Genomic DNA, 15231 nt, shown 5'->3' with positions numbered 1-15231 from the left:
TCAAGCAGCATAAATATCAATAACTTAGAAGACACAGCCACAGGCAGACCTGAATGGAGAGAAACTATCAATAAAGTTTGTGAACACTTTGAGAAAAACATCTGTGAAAAACTGGTTGAAAAAAGGGCCAAGCATCATGCCACGTTTTCAATGGGAGACATTTTTGTGTGACACCTACCGTGACCTTGCTCCTTGCAGATTGGACTGTACAGCCACAAGAGCACACACAAGATGCTGTGATGTCATCATCAGACACGACTGACAACTATATAGTTCATCAATGTCACTGTGGTTCAAAATTTATATGCTATCTCCCAGATAAAGTCGGCCGTGGGAAGGCCTGACTAGAGGACTAATTCCTGGGGGCAAGAGGCTATTTCTCAAACTGGATTGCGGGGAGGGCCTGGCCAAACTTTAAAATAGTGTATTAAATTTTACTGGCATATACTTTAATTGTGCAGACTAATGTAGATTATAATATAACAATTAACTTTTATTAATGCTCTCATAAATTAGAAGCACTGAATGCTGATTTAATGAGGAAGCAGATTAAATTATTGTGGTACAGCATGTTTGGTTAAGCAGTTCCTCCTAAAATGGAAGACCGGGATTCAAATAAAAAAGGAATGCTAGCAATAGCAGTCGGTAAACCACAATGGCAGTGCCTGACAAACTTTGCTAAAGCTGAATCTAAGGGCATTTGACTTGCCTTATTGGCAGATGTCTATTTAATCTTTCTCCTTGTTGTACTCTTCCACTGATACCTGATTAAAGGGAAATCAGGACCTTTGGAAATCTAAAGTAAATTTCATTGTACATGCTGAATCAGCATTACAGATAATCAAGCTTGTCTTTATACATTTCTTTAATATCAACAAACAAACAAAAAAACTATATTTAACCTCCAGTTAGAACAACTCTGCCTGTCGTCTGGGTGAGTTTGTCACACTCTGTATTTTGTTCTGCCAGTGTAAACTGGAGTTTTGCTAAGGGCAGGTCTACACTAACCCCCCAAGTCGAACTAAGGTACGCAACTTCAGCTCCGTGAATAACGTAGCTGAAGTTCGAAGTACCTTAGTTCGAACTTACCTCGGTCCACACGCGGCAGGCAGGCTCCCCCCGTCGACTCTGCGGTACTCCTCTCGCCGAGCAGGAGTACCGCAGTCGACGGCGAGCACTTCCTGATTCGACTTATCGCGTCCAGACAAGACGCGATAAGTCGAACCCAGAAGTTCGATTGCTCGCCGCCGAACTACCGGGTAAGTGTAGACCTACCCTTAGAGTATCTGATCACTATGCTCCAAATAGAACAGTGTACAGCCAATCCCTACAAAGTTCTTAGACAAAATGAGTTTCTGCTTTATACACACACACACACACAGAAGCAATCCAGGACAGTCAACCTAATTGTCTGTGCCCAGAAAATAGGCTATGAGAAGCTATCATGCAACAAATGACTTCTATTATAGTGCTTTTCACAATTCTTTTTCATAGGTGGTTTGATTTTTTGCACCTACATTGTTTTTCATTCATATTATTGTCCTTGATCCTGCTAACACAGAATTCAATGACAAAACTCCCATTTACTTTAGTGAGAGGTGGATCTGTTCCTCGTTTTCTTTTCTGATTTAAGTCTCTTTATTCATTTGCATGGGCTTTTCATAATATTATAAATATATATCAGTAGAAAGAGACCCTGCTATATTAATAACTTTAAAAATTAGGGGTTCACATTTTAGGAATTAAAATATTTGTCTTCTTTTATGGATTATATTCTGAAGCAAAAGGATTTGGCCTCCTGAGTAAAAAGGCTCTGATTAAGGTCAGCCGATGAGCAGAAATGGTTCCAGTCTGCCACTGAAAAACTATGTACCACTGTCTGCACTGGAGATTAGAGCTGGCTTATTCTTATTCACATTTGGTCAACAGATGGTCCAACTGTTCCGTGTGCATTCTGGCAATGCAAAAACATTCACATCAACTAAAAAAACATAATAAAAATAAGAGAAATGTCACTGGGCATCTGACTAGGATGAATGCCTCACAGTGCCTGCTTCTCAGGAAGTAGGATGTTGCTGGCTGACTATAAAAGAGAGAACTAAGCAAGCAGGAATGTTGTCATTAGATTAGTAACTACTGATTCTGATCAGACTGAAAGACTCGAATGACAACCAGGTGCACAAAGGTTATGTAAGGATGGTACTGTTGCCCCTTGTCCAGTGTGGGTAGCTAACATTTGGGGCCTTAACTGCGTTGTTTCCTTTAGAGAGTCAGGTATTTCTTTGGTGCAGTCCTCTTTATTTACAAAGAAGATTCACAAAGTCCTGTTTCTGTGAACTTAGTAGGAACAAACAGAAGCAGGTTGTTTCCTTACTCACAATCTCCAAGCCTGCTTTTCCAGTCAGTCTTGTACTCCAGTGAGCTCTGTCTTCTCCCTGCAAGGTCACACTCATGACAGCTTCTCTGGCTCTCTGGTTGTTTCTGCTTCTGATACACCCGGACAAACACATCTGCAACCAATCAAAGCCCTAGCCCCTGCACTAGCAATCAGTCCCTGTGGAACCCCTTTACCCACATGGCTTGATTTTTGATTAGCCCTGCATGTGGCCTAGTGCCTTGGACAGTGGCTTCCATTATCTAAAGCTATCTTACTCAATAAAGGAGCCCAATTGCTTCTTCCATTCAGCCTGAATTAAGAGTAGCTAGCATGCCTCTCAGCTTTAACAAGCTCTGTGATTGCAGATCGATCAAAGGCATGCTTGATGGAAGCCATTAATACCTACCAGCATAATAGCACAAACATTCTTTCTTTTTTAATGTCTGAGCTGAGATTGACTAAACTCTCATGATGTTATAATGGCAGATTGTGGCCAGCCCTGCATGGGATGTAAGTGGGGAAAAGGTTACCAAGCAGTGCACTTGTGCCTCTATTGCAGAACAAGCCATGATCCCAGTCTTCGCACTCTACCTCCCTCCACACTAGCTAGCATTGCTGTGCTAAGAGGGAGCACATACTGCACCCATTCATAGAACTGTGTCTGAATTAGTCTTTCCACAGTCTGGCTGAGTTGGCTAGAACTTCTTCAGGCACTCCTGCTGCAGTGCAGCCCATCCTCGACCCTCAGTGCCAGGAGGAAATCAAGTTGGCTTTTACTTCATTCCAAAACACCTCAAAAGCCTTCGAGGTCAACAAGTTTGCTCCCCACTCCTACACCTGGATCTCTTCACTGCGTTGGTGGTATATTATGAGTGACAGCCCACTTCAACCCCTTTTTGCAGCAGGACCATAAAGGATCCTGCTCCCACTGCTACTGCTTTAATATTAAACTTTTAATTTGGGGGCCACAGATTGTAGTGGACTGAAGTGAAGAGGGGAAAAAACAGAGCAGTAAGGTATGCCTACTTTCTCAATCCTTCAGAAGGCGAGTCATCAACACACTTGTAAATGTTATTGACACATTTTCACAGAGTTCTAGTTGTGAGGTTTACTTGAATGTAAACCAAACATACATGGAGTGGGAAAATTATAAGAAATTTTATTTCAGTTATCCTGGAACATACCATAGATAGAGACAAGCACCTACAAGATCTCTATCAAGTATTCTTAAAACTACAGTACCCACCTGCTGAAGTGAAAAAACAGATTGACAGAGCCAGATGAGTACCCAGAAGTCACCTCCTACAAGACAGGCCCAACAAAGAAAATAACAGAACACCATTAGCTGTCACCTTCAGCCCCCAAATAAAACCTCTCCAGCGCATCATCAAAGATCTACAACCTATCCTGAAAGATGATCCCTCACTCTCACAGATCTTGGGAGACAGACCTGTCCTCGCGTACAGACAACCCCAAAACCTGAAGCAAATACTCACCAGCAACCACACATCACTGAACAAAAACACTGACCCAGGAACCTATCCTTGCAACAAAGCCCGATGCCAACTCTGTCCACGTATCTATTCAAGTGACATCATCATAGGACCTAATCACATCAAGGGCTCGTACACCTGCACATCTACCAATGTGATATATGCCATCATGTGCCAGCAATGCCCCTCTGCCATGTACATTGGCCAAACCGGACAGTCTCTACGCAAAAGAATTAATGGACACAAATCTGACATCAGGAATCATAACACTCAAAAACCAGTAGGAGAACACTTTAACCTGTCTGGCCATTCAATGACAGACCTGCGGGTGGCAATTTTGCAACAGAAAAGCTTCAAAAACAGACTCCAGGGAGAAACTGCTGAGCTGGAATTGATATGCAAACTAGATACAATCAACTTAGGCTTGAATAGGGACTGGGAATGGCTGAGCCATTACAAACATTGACTCTATCTCCCCTTGTAAGTATTCTCACACTTATCAAACTGTCTGTACTGGGCTATCTTGATTATCACTTCAAAAGTTTTTTTCTCTTACTTAATTGACCTCTCAGAGTTGGTAAGACAACTCCCACCTTTTCATGCTCTCTGTATGTGTATATATATCTCCTCAATATATGTTCCATTCTATGCATCTGAAGAAGTGGGCTGTAGCCCACGAAAGCTTATGCTCAAATAAATTTGTTAGTCTCTAAGGTGCCACAAGTACTCCTGTACTTTTCTGGAAAATTATGAATGATTTTTTTAGATGGCATTAATTTTATCATTCTGCTGCTGCTACAACACTGACATCAAGAAGATGCCTGCTAGCTACATATGTTGTCTGATGTTTATTAAACTCCCTTTGTAGCTCACATAAAAAGGAAGCTCTCACTACCCTACACATGTAAAAGGTAAAGAAGCCCTTTAAATGTGTTAATCATAGGCTCCAGTATAGAAGTGAAGAAAGTTCCAAGACCAGGATATCCTATGAATATTAGTTTGCTAGTAGCCAGTAGAATGATGTATTTTGTCCTTTAAATGACCCTAACACTACATGTCTTATCCACATGCAGAGATTTCTGACCTTTAAAATGTTTTTGTATTTTCATTCTCCAGGATGGAGGAGACGGTGAGAAATCTACTGCAGAATCAAGCATCTCCAGATCAGAATGGAGAGGGCACAGTTAATATCATGAAGGTGTATCAGGTATTGGTAGCTTTTCTGTTGTTTACATATTTAAAAAATCTAACAAGTGCTCTATATTTCCGACATCCATGTCCAAGTATTTTTGTTCTATCTTTATGAGTTATGAATGCTGGTAATCCATTATTATTAAATAATTCAGCATACCTGGTTCCTCCTTACTTTCTCTATGTATTCTTCCCCTACTGCTTAAGGTTTTCCATTTCCATAATTACATTTTTATCTACTTGCTCCTTCCCAAGAAACTCTTTGCTTTATTATTTTGATTGTTGCATCTACCTTTCAGAAGGGAAACATGAACCAAATGTTAAGCCTTATTAAAAACATGAAATTTATGGTAAAATATTCCAAAGCTCCTAAGTCACAAGATGTTACCAGAAAACTGTCACAGCAATGTTCTGTCAACCCATATTTTCAGAGGTGGTAGAACCCTGTATAAAGCTGCAAAAATTCATCTGACTTGCGTAGTAGGTGTGCTTTGTCACTTGAAGCGGGGATATAGGGAAGGTGAGCGTCCCTCTGAACAGAGAGTCCTAAGGGGCTAGAACAGAGTTGTTTCTGGAGAGAAAAACTGAGGGAGAACCAAGTTGAGGGAGGAAGCTTATATTGTGGTTTATGATTTATTAGAATTTTACTTTACCCAAGAAGAGCATGAGATTTGAGCTAACTGAGGGTCTTTACATTTTGTTGAGGATGTTGAGATATATTCTGCCCATTTACACTGACATTCTGAAAATTCACTTATTTAAATATTTAATAAAGACAGTCCCAATTATTCTAAAAGTTGCATTTCCTTGGTCAGACAGAAAAGGCCTCAGTGCGTATTCATACCTTTACTAACAATCCTACAAGAAATAAAATATTGAAACATGACCTACTTTGCAGTTCTCCAGATAACGAGGCACTTGTGAAAAACAGTGTATAGTTACTTTCATGTCCCTTCTTACAACCAGAGCATGAGGACAGACTAAAAATGCAAAGCCAAATAACAGTCACTCTTGATCAGAGGCTTCAGAATCGTAGACAGTTAAGACTTAATTTAAGGTTATGTATATATTCAAGTAACTGACATGGAAATAAATGTTAAGGTGATTCATTGTGTGATTTGGTTGTTAAGGTACATGACTAAAAGTCACAACTGTCATGGATTCCATTTTTGGATCTGCTGCTATCATGTCTGATCTTGGACAAGCCACTTAATGTCTCTGTTAACCTGTCTGGGCTTTAGTTTCCCTGTCTGTAAACTGGGGATACTAATAGTAGCTAACCTCACACATTGCTCTTCTGCTGCTTAAATAATTTAACACTGGGATTCTTCTATGTTTACTCCATGTTGGATAATTGCAACATGCATTTTATTGTTCTGTTTATTCATTATACAAAAAATGTGCTCAAAGCAGTTTCTTCTTTACTGAAAGAATGGCCAGCCTACTGCATCATATGCGGAGTGAAAAATGAGGAAAATTGTTTTTGAACATTTTACTTATTCTGAATTGCTTTTCAATTCAGCCATGTCCACACTCCTTTTTGTCCACTTCTCTGCAAGCTCTCACAAAAATTGGTTTTTGTTTGCTCAGATTTTGAGGAATGGCTGTTTTTCCATTTGAATGACTGTATTCATATGCCAGCAAGGGCATTCACACACTAATGTGGATATTTGCTATTTAGGCCGGAAGTGTCTGCTCTATGTATATAGTGTTTGTCATCCAATCAGGGAAAACAAACAATACCATGTGACTTAGGTGACCAGTCGTAACAATCAACAGTCAATAACTGAAGGGCATCACCACAGCAAATAGTTTGCAAAGAACCTACTGTCTTAAAAACTCACAAGGTATTTGAATACTCACTAATAATGAATATATTATTAAAATCCAATTCTGCACATAAATCATAAACAGATATTGGCTACATTTGTCATGAATTATATTACAAATACTTTATTCACTTATCATATGCAAGGCATTCTAAATAATATCTGTCATTTTTGATAGATCAGCACATTTCACTATTGGGAGTAGTATCTGGAAGTAAAACCCTAGCAGCTACACTTTACATTTTGATATACATCCTTCTTTCGGTGCAGTATGACAACATTGTTTCCCATCTACAGCTCAATTCGAAATCTGGGATAAAAAGTATGAAAAGCATATTTATGGTGTAGCATAGTACTTGCTGTCACACTGTCTGGACTGGCTCATGACTGTGAGTGCCTACCTCTGGGCAGACTATTAGAAAACAGGGCAGACACTCCAAACTGGTAGTGTGTTCTATAATTAGATCTCACCAAGCCAGTGACAAATGTGAACTCCAGTCTTACCTTGGAGTCACAGACAGTCCCCTTAGACTCTCCGGTTTATCTTGCCACCCAGACAAACTGGACTTTGTGATAAATGGTCACTCAAACCAAAAATCACACCACATCAGGTTGCTCCCAGTCCCAAAAGACCAGTCACTTTCCCCAGATCAATTGGTACTCTAGGTCTTACACCAAAGACGATGCTGGCAACCAATTCTATAGTAAACTAACTAAAGCTTTATTAGCTAAGAAAAGGAAATGAGTTATTGAAACCTTAAAGCAGGTAAAATATATGCACAGGTGAGTCACAGTTCGTAAATTTAAATGGTAGCAGTGATGTAATAAACTGTCAGTTTCCCAAAAGTCTTTTCAGGATACCCAATTTGTCTCTGGGGATCTCCTCTTTGTATCTGGTATACTTCCCTGCAAGAGTCCAAACAGTCCAGAGATGAAGGATCTTTCCTTGAATCCATATTTACAACTTCTTCTCACAGAAAACAAGCTGACAGTGTCAATACCTACATAGGCTTTTCCTTTGATGAAGAGAGTAAGGAATTCATTTTGAGTTTTTGACCTACAAGCATCACACACTATGACCATTTGCTTTGAAATTAGCTCTTTTCTGTTAGAGTTCTTCATTTGCATTCTACAAGCTTCCTTCTCCTTTGATGGGTTATTTAGTTACAGGGGTATACACAATGTAAATGTTTGCTATTACATTATAAGAGGATACATATAAGTAAAACAATGACAGTAACATTCCATTAGTTTTCATTAACTTTAAACACCGAATACACTCTGATACATTTAACACTCACTTTCCTCTACACTAATGCACAAGTGAGTTGGCCTGGGGCTTCAGCCTGAGCTGACACGTGGTCTGCCAGTGTCACACTTACTGTACATTCCAAATAAATTGGGGAAAAGTTTTAGTTTGAAACATGCTTTGGAAAATAATGAAGATTTAGTGATACCAAGATGTTTCATGAGTTTGTGTCAGTTTTGCCAAATTGTTTAAGTTGCCGGGTGGGGGACTAAAATTCCAAAAGAGTTGCAACATTTCATTTAGACATTTATGAACAAGTTTCAATTTCTAAAATTTGAAATGACTTTTAATATTAATTCTATTTAATTCCTTGAATTTTATTTTTTTAAATGTAAAAAGAGCTCAACATTTAATTGAATTATTTCATTTTGGGTCGAACAAAACAATTTGTTCAACCTGAAATGATTTTTGCCCCCATTTTTTGGAATTGCTAGTAAACTGAAAATTCAGTTATTCACATAGCTCTAATTCCTAATGCTTTATTGAGTGCAATTTTCAAATGTATAAGTACGGTTGGTACTATTTTTCTAAAGCAGAACACACCTCTGAGTTTAATGATCAGTTATCCAGAATTTTTTTTGCACAATACAGTCCTATATTTCGGAGCAAATCAGAAAATATAGAGGGAGATTTCTAGAGTGGCTCTTTAACACGAATTGTTGATACTGTGTCCCATATTCCCTGACACTATGGTAAGTTAGTATCATATGGTCAGCATGTTCAAATTAATATTTGAGTAGTCATAAAACACTGTGCACTGAACACTTTTGATCTATTGACTATTGGACACATTTGTTTCTTGCAAACCCAATGATTGTTCTGGAACATACAAAACTGAGTATTTATTACAATACCAATATACCTGACTCCAGAATAAATATTGCTGCTAATTAACTTCAGATCATAGAATGATAGAAATGTAGGGATGGAAGGGACTTTGAGAAGTCATCAAGTCCAGCTCCCTGAGCTGAGGCAGGACCCAGTAACCCTAAAGCATCCATGACAGGTGTTTGTCCAATGGGTTCTTAAAAACCTCCAATGATGGGGATTCCACAGCCTTCCTTGAAGCCTATTCCAGAAGCTACCCTCATAGCTGGAAAATTTTTCCTAATATCTAACCTAAATCTGCCTTGCTGCAGATTAAGCCCATTACTTTTTGTCCTACTTTCAGTGGACATGGAGATCAATTGATCATGGTCTTCTTTATAACAGTCCTTAACATATTTGGAGACTGTTATCAGCCCCCTGCCACCTCCCAATTTTCTTTTCTCAAAACAGGTCAGGTTTTCTAAACCTTTTAGCATTTTTGTCGCTCTCCTCTGGACTCTCCAATTTATCCACATCTTTCCTAAAGTGTGGCACCCAGAATTGGACACAGTATTCCAGCTGAGACTTCACCAGTGCCGAGTAGAGTAGGACAATTACCTCCCATGACTTACATGAAACTGTGACGTTGCACTCTATATGATTTTGTTAAAATACGCTAATGTAACTGGAATATGTTTCATGCAAAAGGTCCCTTGTAAGGTATCATTACAAAGCTTATAATCTACTGAGTGTGATCATCCCATTTGTATAAATGTACCACTCTTGTATCTGAACCTAGAAATATGAAATATAACTCTGAGGGCCTACTGTAATTATGCAAAGTGTGGGCCATTAATGGTAGTTTGGAATCTTGATGACTCCCATTAACCAGGACAATTGACTGCAGATGGCTCTGTTTTACCTGTAAGTCTTCCTGTATAAATGTGTGCTGGCAAGTGGGTAATGAAGTCTTACAGTGACATGTGATCATGTCACCAGAACTGGAATCCATCTTTAACCTAATGCTTTTCCATTGAGAAGGGGGGGGGGCAGAGGGACAAAGGATTCCCGCCTTATGCAAAAGATATATAAAGGGGTGGAACAGAGAAAAGAGGGAGCCATCATGAGGAATCCCTTAGCTACCACCTGAGCTGGAACAAGGGCTGTACCAGGGGGAAAGGACTGTGCCCAGACTAGGAAGGTGTCCAGTGTGTGAAAGAGACTTATTGAAACATCTCTCAAGGTGAGATTTTATCTGTACTCAATTGTATTACTATATTAGGCTTAGATTTGTGTGTTTTATTTTATTTTATTTTATTTTGCTTGGTAATTCGCTATTTCTCTTCCTCAGAGCTGGAGTTGCACTTTAGAGCTGTAGAGCCTCAGGCAGCTTCTCCTCCAGCTGGCCCTTTTCCCGATCTGTCCTTCAGCTGGTTGTGGGGGTTCAGCCTAGGAGAGTTCAGCAGGCAGACCTTCCCCGGTGTCTGTCTTCTTCCTGTTAACACTGGGCCCTGCAGGACCTGTCTTACTCCCTGTGGTGTCTACAGGCACCTGCCCAGCTATGAGGGAGGAGACTGCATTTATGCTGGTTCCCTTCTCCCAGCTCATCCCCAGTTGGTTGATAGAGAAGGAAGCCTTGCCCCAACTTCTCTGGGCTCCTGTCCGTTAAAGAAGCAGTACTAGGGTTTCCTCCCAAATCCTACTTACTTCCGGAACCGCTTCCTCTCTCCTCTCTCCTGATAACTCCCAGGTATCTTGAATCTATATTCAGATGTTTCAACTCTTAAAGAATCATGTCAGGTGATGGGGTGGACTGCATACTATCCCAAAGGGCCAAATGTACATGGTAAAATGGTGGTGGGAACAAGGCTATGAATAAACTGCGCCAGTGGTTACTAACCCCAGCTCTCAGAGTGACTTTGTGGACCTAGCAGAGGCAGGAACCAAGGGGGCCCTGCCGTGCCCTGCTACAAGACCCCAGGACAATCCTGGAGGGTTGGCAACCCTACCCTGAGAGTCTGTCAGCTCTCCTGAACTCCTTTACCCCTTAAATTTTCTGCCTTGGGACTTTACCGACCAGTTCTCTGAGTTTTTTAAAGCCTGATTTTTTGAAGTCCATTGTCCTTATTCTGCTGCTCTCATTCCTTCCTTTCCTTAGAATCATGATTTGACAGGTTTGGTCACAGACACCCCCTTGGGACTGTCACTTGATGTGCTGGAATTATCTCTGAGCCCATTTTCCCTGCTGCTTGGGACTCCAGAACCCTGCCCTGTTGAGCCAGACATGCTAGCCTGCTACAACACAGACCCAGGTCTGGTCCATGCCCCCAAAGCTGCAGACTTTAACCAAAAACTGCTCAGCAGGTCACCTATCTCCAGCATCCAGACACCCAGTTTCCAATGGGATCCAAACCCCCAAATAAATCCATTTTACTCTGTATAAAGCTTATGCAGGGTAAACTCATAAATTGTCTGCCCTCTATAACACTGATAGAGAGATATGCACAGCTGCTTGCTCCCCCAGGTATTAATCACTTACTCTGGGTTTACTAATAAACAAAAGTGATTTTATTAACTATAAAAAGTAGGATTTAAGTGGTTTCAAGTAATAACAGACAGAACAAAGTAAGTCACCAAGCAAAACAAAGCAAAAATACGCACGTCTAAGCCTAATACATTAAGAAACTGATTACAGGTAACATCTCACCCTCACCATCACCCTATGTTCCAATAAGCTTCTTTCACAGACTAGACTCCTCCTAGTCTGAGCCCAATCCTTTCCCCTTGGTACAGTCCTTGTTAGTTCCAGCAGACATCTTAGGTGGAAATTAGGGGTGTTCTTATGACTGGCAGCCCCCTTTGTTCTTTTCCTCCCCCTTTTATAGCTTTGGCACAAGGCGGGAATCTTTTGTCTCTCTGGGTCCCCACCCCTCCTTCTAAATGAAAAAGTACCAGATTAAGATGGATTCCAGTATCAGGTGACATGATCACATGTCCTGTGAGACCCCAGCCTCCATTCTTCCTGGGCTGGTTTACAGGTACACGGGAAGGCTCACAGGTAAACAAACCATTTACAACTAATTGTCCTAGTCAGTGGGAGCCATCAAGATTCTAAACCACCATTAATGGTCCGCACTTTGCATAATTACAATAGGACCTCAGACTTATACTTCATATTTCTAGCTTCAAATACAAGAATAATACATGCATACAAATAGGATGAACACACTCAGTAGATTATAAGCTTTGTAATGATACCTTACAAGAGACCTTTTGCATAAAGCATATTTCAGTTACATTATATTCACATTCAAAGCATATTTTCATAAAACATATGAAGTGAAACGTCACACATGAAATCTATCATTTCACCCAAATTGCCTTCCACCTTTAGATTCACAAGCAGTTCCACCCTGTTGGTCAGAATCAAGTCTAAAATGGCTGTCCCCTGGTTACTTCCTCCATTCTCTGAAACAAAAAGTTGGCCCCAATACATTCCAATAACTTATTGGACATTTTGTGTTTTGCCATATTACCTTTCCAACCAATGCCTGGGTAAAGTCCCCCACTGGTACTGGGTGTTGTGTTTTGGATATTTCTTTTATTTGTTCTAGTAATGGCTCATTTAACTAGTCCTCCTAATTTGGTGATCTATAGGAGATCTTTAGCATGATGTCACTCCTGTTTTTTCCCCCTTTACCCAGTGAGTTTCAACTGGTCTGTCTTTCATCTCCTTCTGGACCTCAATAGAAGTGTGTAATGTAATTTGATGTATAATGCAGCACCTACTCCCTTGTTTCTCCTTCCTGTCTTTCCTGGCAGGAATACCAATACTCCAGTCATAAGATTAATTTCACCTAGTATCTGTGATGCCAAATGTCATAATTTATCTTATGTACTAATACAGTACACTGGAATCTTCCTGTTTATTCCCATACTCCTTGCATTTGTATATAGATATCTCAGAGGTTGAGCAGATTCCCTTATTGCTTTCCCTCTTGTTGCTCGTATGGCCCCACTGTAATTTTCCATGTCCTCCCCAACATCAAGTCCTTTGTTAAGGTCACTTTTTTATGTTTACCTGTGGGCTTTTTTCACCTGCCCCCTTTGAACCTGTAAAAGAGGATAGAATAACCTCATTCTACCTGTAATTTCCCACGTCCTCCCCAACATCAAGTCCTTTGTTAAGGTCACTTTTTTATGTTTACCTGTAGGCTTTTCTCACCTGCCCCTTTTGAACCTGTAAAAGAGGCTGGTGACTCTTCCCTTTCTTGTTCAGGTGGACCCCATCTCTTCCCAGTAGACCTCCTTCCCAGACCTCCTTCCCATGGTTGAAGAAGCCAAAACCCTCCCATTGACGCCATCTGTACAGCCATGCATTAATTTACAGGATGCACATATCCCTGCCTTGGCCCTTACCCTCAACTGGGAGGATGGACAAGAACCCAACTTGCACCCCTGACTCCTTCACCCTCACTCCGAGTCCTGTAGTCACTGGTGATCTGTTCGGGTCATACCTGGTCATTTCGGTGGATTAGTAATAAGGTACAGCTCACAGCATGCATTATTATTATTAAACTCTGTTAGGCCTTGTCAAAATTCTCACTTGAAATGAAGATTCTGCACCCTTATAGTAGAGGGAACTGCCTTGGGGGAATTCAGTAAATTGGGCTTAAGTACCTTCTATGGTGTAAGTGAATTTAGATGCAGGAATGCAAATAAAATTTTGTTCAATTATACTGCATGATTTTTGCATAATAATAACTCGGGCTGTGAGAGTGAATATTCACATAAATTGAGACCATAATACAGAATAAAGAATATGTGTGTTTTAAGTGATGGGGGGGTGGCACTCAAAAGATCTGGAAGTTCAGTTTAGTTAAAGACTGCAGAATTCTGAAGCTTATCTGAAGTTTATTGGGGTTATGAGCCACTTAAGCCTAAGTCTATTAAAGGCCAAACAAATGCTGGCCCAGTCAAGATGCAAATCCTTTATGGGAGATGGGAAATGGTCACTATGAATAATGAGGAGAAATGGATGAATCCAGTTTGTAAAAGCAAGGACTCTGCAAGCCTTTCTTCATATGTTTATTCTTGTTTTCCAGAAATTTACGAATAGATTATTTCTTATCCACTTGATCCTTTTACTGCATGTATGCCACAGGGAGAGTCTCATCTGATTAAAGATCAGACAGGCAATCGAGTCTTTCAGGTTTCCTTTAAACTTATTTTGACTTTATTTGCCAGTTTGACAATCAGAATAGATAAGGAAGAGAAAGAGTTTGCTGCAAGATCACGGTCGATCACAGTTCGGAATTTGCCAGACAAGTACTCTGAAGTGCAGTACAGACAAACATACACTTGTTGGTATACATTATGTAGGTTACCAGAGAGGAAGGATTATCTTGTGTTTAAGGCAGTAGGACTGAAAAGACCAGAGTTCAGTCCTGTCTCTGCCACAGACTTCCTGTATGACCTTGAGCAAATCACTTAATTTGTTTCAGTTTTTCATCTGTAAAATGAGGATAATAATACTTCCCTACCTCACATGTGCATTAAAGATAAACTCCTCAGTGTTTGTGAGCTGCTCAGAAACCACAGTGATGGGAGCCGTAAAAGTTACTGAGATGGACAGATAAAATATAGACACAGATCATGTCTACACTGCATCTGGGAGCACACTTCCCAGTGCAGATAGACAAACAAATACTAGGTCTGCTCAAGCTAGTGTACTAAAAATATTAATGTAGCTGGGGGTATCCCAGGCAGCAGCTTGGGCTAGCCGCCCAAGTATGTACTTGGGGGTCCGAGCAGGTTTGTTCTCAGGTGACTAGCCCGAGCCATTACCTGTGCTACCTGTGTACCCTCGGCTACATGGTTATTTTTAGCACACTAGCTCTGCTGGAGCTAGGAGGAGTCTGTTTACCCGTTCTGAAAAGCATGATCTCAACTGCAATGTAGACATGAAGAATACAAGGCTTTTCACATTTCTTTATGAACTAGAAAATAGGCTCATTTTCACAAAAGAGTTTGCTAGATATACAATAAAAAAAAATAGGACCAAATTTCAAGTGAAAATGGGACAGTTTTCAAGCAAAAGCTGTTCTCTTTCATATATAAAGAATGGGGAAATTAACCCCTGTGCCACTTTCTGTGGTTCTTTGAGATGTGTTGTCTACATGGATCCCACTGTTGTTCACAAGCACCCCATGGGTGCGAGATGAG

The 15231-nt window shown here is 40.4% G+C and overlaps 1 protein-coding gene across 1 annotated transcript in view; it reads left to right on the top strand.

Moving 5' to 3' along the window:
* NCKAP5 (NCK associated protein 5) overlaps window positions 1-15231 on the top strand; it is a 471806-nt gene that overhangs the window by 263464 nt on the left and 193111 nt on the right. The window contains 1 exon segment of the mRNA XM_065413737.1: window positions 4987-5077. Coding sequence (XP_065269809.1) covers window positions 4987-5077 — 91 coding nt within the window.

Source organism: Emys orbicularis, chromosome 11, assembly GCF_028017835.1.
Source record: "Emys orbicularis isolate rEmyOrb1 chromosome 11, rEmyOrb1.hap1, whole genome shotgun sequence".
NCBI classification, from domain to species: domain Eukaryota; kingdom Metazoa; phylum Chordata; order Testudines; family Emydidae; genus Emys; species Emys orbicularis.
The sequence above is the reverse complement of the archived record's forward strand: the minus strand, read 5'-3'. Positions and strand labels throughout refer to the sequence as shown.